This window comes from Mus caroli, chromosome 2 (genome assembly GCF_900094665.2).
Source record: "Mus caroli chromosome 2, CAROLI_EIJ_v1.1, whole genome shotgun sequence".
NCBI classification, from domain to species: Eukaryota; Metazoa; Chordata; class Mammalia; order Rodentia; family Muridae; genus Mus; species Mus caroli.
In genome coordinates this window covers 68025592-68031591 of record NC_034571.1, presented here as the reverse complement: position 1 = coordinate 68031591, position 6000 = coordinate 68025592, and the positions used below count along the sequence as shown (strand labels likewise).

At 45.5% G+C, this 6000-nt stretch overlaps 1 protein-coding gene across 4 annotated transcripts in view; it reads left to right on the top strand.

Moving 5' to 3' along the window:
• Wipf1 (WAS/WASL interacting protein family member 1) overlaps nt 1-6000 on the top strand; it is a 98018-nt gene that overhangs the window by 78300 nt on the left and 13718 nt on the right. For all 4 annotated transcript variants that reach the window (XM_021156502.2, XM_029473825.1, XM_029473824.1 and 1 more), the window contains exons 2-3: nt 845-933; nt 4189-4318. In XM_021156502.2, the coding sequence (XP_021012161.1) occupies nt 883-933; nt 4189-4318 (181 nt within the window). In that variant the 5' untranslated portion in view covers nt 845-882. The remainder of the gene's footprint in view (nt 1-844; nt 934-4188; nt 4319-6000) is intronic.

Sequence of the window (6000 nt, the reverse complement as noted above, 5' to 3'; positions counted from 1 at the left end):
TGCCTCTGCCTCTGCCTCTGCCTCTGCCTCTGCCTCTGCCTCTGCCTCTGCCTCTGCCTCTGCCTCTGCCTCTGCCTCTGCCTCTGCCTCTGCACCTATCAGTGTCGCTCACAGGGAGCAGGCTGTCCTGTCATACTTCAATGAATGGTTTGTCTTAAAGTATAAATTTTCCACATTAACTTTTTAGTGGTTGAGCCAAATTAATATTTAAGTGCTAAGAAATTGTTTTCTGCAGCTGGACGAGACTATTAAGAATAAAGGAAAATAATTCCTGTGTTTGGAATTTGGGCATAGTGTTGCATAGACCTCAGAGTGGTCAGTGTCCCAGGTTGCTCACCGGAATAAGGCTCAAACTCTCTAACAGAGATTCTAAAATTTCAGCACTTTTAGAACATTTAGAGATCTCATTAAAATGTTGGACCTGTGGGGGGGGGGTATAAGAGGCAGGAGAGCAGAAAGGATTTTATGCAAATGAGTGAGGAAGAGTAGGTACTGCTCGAAATGTGTTTGGCCAGACAGGGATGCATTTCTAGTAGCTTCCAGAAATCCTGCCTGCTTCTGCAGGCACAGGCTAACATCTGCTGACCCACGCTTACAGCGCCATGCAGGGACAGAATTGAGCAGTGTCAGTCCTGGTGTTGACAGTCACCCCGTATCTCCAACTCAAATGTCTACTCTCACTAGGGTCCCTCCTGAACAGTCCTGCCAGGGTAACTGAGGGAAGTGTAGTGCATCCCATCCCCTCTAAAAGGTGTCCTATGTCACTGTGGAAGAGAAGTGGGGAGGTTATGACAGACAGACTGTTATCAAGCCTCTAATGTACCAATGTGTTCTGTTTTTACAGATTTACCCTCAAGACTGCTGAAATTTTAACTACCCAAGATGCCTGTCCCTCCCCCACCAGCACCCCCACCGCCACCAACGTTTGCACTCGTGAGTATATTTTCTCTATTCAGGTTTTCTTAAAAAAAAAAAAAAGACATACAAGACAGCTTTTTAGAAAGCTTCTTGCTGCATAGTCCAAGCTGGTCTGCAACTTGTGCCTTCACCTCCCAAAGGCTGGCATTATTTCTGAGCATGACCATACAATAGATTTCTCCCTTCATCCTGTGCATGAAGACCACCGGACAAAGTCAAGTGCTGGCAGGTGGTTGTGTCGTAAGGGCATTGGCACTCCCGCAGAGGTCTGCTTTGCCAGGGCCCAGTCTTTTCTGAGGTTAGCACCTAGTTGAGACCTGTCAAATTCAGATAACAGAAAGAATGCGTTTGGTCCAGGGTCTCCTGGGATCCAAGCTTACAGGCCTGGAGTGTGGATTACTAGTCTTCACCTACCAGATCTATCAAGGCAAATGTGATGGTAGCTTAAAATAAGGCTTGGCGGGACAGTTCTGGAGCTCGGAAGCAGGATGCACTGTCTCCCCATTCAGATGAACTAATGCCTGAAAGTGAGGGCTCTCTGCAAGGCATCCGGCATTCTCCATTCTCCAGCCTCACCTCTTTCTTCTCTGCCCCACCCCTTTACACTCTGTTCTCAACAAATATTCCTCCCCTGCCCCCCGGCTCCCCCCCCCCCACACTCTCACACCCCTCTAAACCTGTCCTAGATGATCATGTCACAAAGGCTTTCATCACTGGACTCCTCCTGGTCCTTAGATGAGCCTGTCCGGGAATTTTAGTACATTCACCTGCAGGAAGGCTCCACAACTCACCCACCACGTGAGCCTTTGCTGCTTAGGAGCTGCACCCTGATGACTGACACTTTCATTTCTTGTACTGGGAAACTGAGGCTGGGGAAGAAAAAGTCTCCTGCTCCAGGTTCCCATGGCACACTTTTATATAACTCTTCTGAGACTCTGGCCTACTAACAATTGGTCCCCAGCCTCCTGTGAGCATCCCTAAGGGCACGAGGACAGAAATTGTGTTTAAGCACTTAGAAATATTTATAGCAATTCTATGGGAGTTCGGTTTCTTCTCAGATAGGGTTTGTGTATCTCTTTAACAAACTCATTTTTTATCATATTTAGTTATCATTTTATAAGAGTCAGTCTATGAAATTGTGTGGATTAATTGGAAAACGTGGTTATTTATCTGGCTGATGTGGCAAGAGTGGTTTATCTGTATGTCTCCCAAAATCTGAGTTGCCTATCACTACTAATTGGCACATGGGTTACATTTTAGAATCTTAATGCTGACATACTTATTTTAATATGTGTTCTAAAAATTAATGATTGGCATATCAAAGCCAGTGGCTGATTTAAAAGCCAGTGATATAATTTTAAAGAGAGTATTCATTAAAAGAGAGTACAGAAGATAATATAGTAAATGAATTTAATGAAAATATTAAATAATAACACAGTTAGCACAGAGAAGATTTTATAAATCATGAATGTTGAACCTAAAGGATTAAGATTTGAAGCCAGACGTGGGGGCTCACCTGTAATCTAAACTCTGGAGGTTGAGGCAGGAGACTTGAGGTCAGCCAGGGATATAAATACAGAACTCAAAGCAAGGCCGGCCGGGAGAAAAGGGGGAGATGATTGGTGGTCACCAGATGACACTGACCTAGTTGAGCAATACAGTTAAGGGTCCTGGTCTGCCACTTGAGGGAGGTTAGCATAAGGAAGTCAGGTGACAAAATAAATCTCCAAGCCATGGGGAGCCACTGTGGAAGGCTGGATGTCCAGTAGTCACCAGTTATTCCGAGTTGATTTTCATTCTTAAAGTGAAGGGACCAGGTGGCTTTTAAGGGTCTCTCCATGGTGTTTTAGGTATAATAGAGAACAAAACCACGTTAGCCGTGTGAAGACTGTGTATGAAAGGAGATCAGGGAAGCTCCCTACAGGCTGCTTCCGGGGGCTTTTGAGGACTAACAGGGAAGAAACATTTGGGAGCCCACATTCACCCTTCTCTCGAGAGGGGACAGTCCTGGCTTCAGACTGTCAGTGTTCAGACCTCAGCTCCTCTTCCAGCCTTGACACCCTTGCCACTGGACCAAATGATTTAACTTTCTACACTATAGGTTTACATTGGTGTTTTTGTTTTGGGTTTGTGGGCCTGTGTCTGCAAAGCAGAAATAACACACAGGGTCAATAAAGACTAAATTAAAATTAAATACAACACGCAGAAGGTGCTTAACTGTTAGCATCACAGCTAAAGGATCTCTCGCTGCTTCACCATGTCTGCATTTCCGTGTACAGTAACTCCGTGCAGCTGAGCTGCCCTCCCACCTCTCACTTTGGCAATAAAAGGTGGAGGGAGGCATCAAACCACGTGCTTCTCACCTTTACTTCTGGCTTATCTGGGATCTCACCCCTTTCTCAAGGGCGGGGCCAGCCCAGGAGACTCTCATGCCAGTTTTGAGGCAGCCACATTCACCCTGGGTGGGATCCACACAGGAGAGGCGCTTACGTTCAAGCCTATGGGTTAGACTTGAGTGTCCACATTCCTAAAACAACCCTAAAGAATCAGGATGTCAGTTTCACAGCCAGAAACTTTATGATTGTAGAATAAATGCCCAAACATCTTTAAGTAGCTGTGTATTTGCTCTAGACTAAGTTTTCAAAGGAATTAAATACCATGGTATGGTCAAATGAACGTGAGGGAATTGTGGGGGTACGAAAAAATATTCTATTCCATATTTTGACTATACGTTTGTCAAAACTAATAGTAATGTGAGCTGACAGGAGGGATTCAATATATGTAAATTATGCCATAATAAATCTGACAAATTAAAAGAGAAACACACTTTCGTCAATATATTTGGAGGAAATTGTTTTCTAGAGGTTTAGTGAGTTGAAAACCCCCCTCTGGTCGGACAAAGTCCAGCATTTTCTTGCAGCAGGTGAGTGCTAAATGATGGGAGAGGCCCTCTGCTCTTCCGGACACAGCTCAGACGAGGACCAGTAGCAGCAGCAGGCTTACTGTCACGTGAAAGGACCAGCCCACCCTGGCTTCTTATGGGCAGATTATGGTCTGAACGTTCAGATTTTCTCACAGACTTCGTATTTTTGTGTTTTGTTGGTGTTATCTGTTCCCAGGAATCTGGGTCTTAAAGAGACTACGAAATCCAAAACTCCTGTAGAGTTTATTGCCTAGAATCTCAAAACCAAGCCCCCTGTCTGACTGAGCACCCCAGTGCATGGTCATATCCCCAAGAACAGCAGATGAGTCCATGTGGTTGCCTTTCAGGCTAACACTGAGAAACCCACCTTGAACAAGACAGAACAGGCTGGGAGGAATGCTCTTCTCTCTGACATCAGCAAAGGGAAGAAGCTAAAGAAGACGGTCACCAATGACAGAAGTGCCCCAATATTGGACAGTAAGTAAAAACCCCTTTTCCATAGTCTAAATGGTTTATAGCTTAATTGTCAACCTATGCCTTGGACCAGATCTCTCTCTCTCTCTCTCTCTCTCTCTCTCTCTCTCTCTCTCTCTCACACACACACACACACACACACACACACACACACACACCAGCTGCAGAGCTAGCGAAAGGCAGAACTGAGTTAGTCATTGTAGCCGCTGCTTTAGCTTGAGCCCCCTCTAATGCCACAGGAAGCCAGCATAATAATTCTTTGTCCAAGAAACACACAGCAGCAATTCTCTGAATTATTCACAGCGCCTTCTGGAGATTAACCCATTGCTCCTGGCGTCCGAGACCGAGACCATGAGGCAGCATGAAACGTGGGAAGTGTCCCGGCCTTGGAATCAGGAGTCAGGGCCCGGCACACAACTTCACCAGGACACAACTTCAAGCCTTAATGTCTTAATTTGTAAAGTGGAGACGGGTACCGCTCTGCTGGCCACACGAGATGATGCGTGTACAACGCTCTCTTGTCTGCTAAGAGCAGTTCTAGAGAAAGATGTGATTCCCGGGAGCCTGAAGACAGGAAATGAGATCACAAGTTTGCTTATCTCTACATCTGAGTCTGAGAAGCCTCCTGCAGTAACACAGGATCTCTATAAACAAGCAAGTAGGCACAATGTAAGCTTCCTCGTCGGCATTTATGAATTGAAAAAACGTCCCTGATTGGATCCACGTCTTGACACCGTCCTTTCTGTCTCACCAGATTTATCATAGCCTCAGCTCTCATTTAGACTCAGGAAATGGAATGACATGACAGTCACCAAACACAGCTTCGCAGGCAGGTGAATAAACATTCAGGATTTAGAAGGCTTCGAGGTAGGTAGGAGATCACTGGGGGAATGCTGCTAACAGGTAGAGAAGGAAGAAGTGGCAGGGGCTGGGGGAGTCAGAGTTGGAAGAGAAATGGAAAACAAAGGCTTTGACCAGGGTTCTTTCGTCAGGTGCATATGGGAATGAATGCACAGCACTCGGAGAGGAACTGTGGGTTCTCAGTACGTGACTAACAGTCTGATCTCTAGATCAGAACAGTGTTTCTGTCTGGGTTCTGTCTGGGAAGCTTTGGTTCAACAACCATATCTGACCTGTGATCTCTGCTGTTGACTAGCGAAGCTACCAAGTCTCAGAGAGAGGATGCCTGCTCTCTTTACTATAAGAATCTGGGGCCCTGGCGGAGTGAGTGCAAGATCCTTGCCAACTTTGAAGGAAACTGGACAGTCTGGGCTTCCTGACTCTCTAGTGGAAACTCCTCAGAGTCTTCCAGGCCCATCATCCATTGTGTGGAAATAATGCTAGCCTTTCCTCTCCAGCAGCTCAGTGGTGCTGAGGAGTGAGTATCTGTCAGAAGCAAGCTATAATCCACTGTATGCTTGTTGTCCTGTGCTGAACTGGACACCTATACTGCTGTCCAAGCTCCTGCAAATAACAGAATTCACCCTGTTTTGAATTTGATGGCAGGCAAAACCTCCCTAGGTGCCATATCAAAGGCTTATGAACGATAGCTTTATAACTTAGCCCTGTCCTGCTGGATATACCAAATGACCTAAAGCCAGTCAGCTATCCCCAATTTCAGTTGTTTTCTACTAGTCCATTTTCTTTTCTTTTTTTGTTTTAATTTTTTTTAAGATTTATTTTTT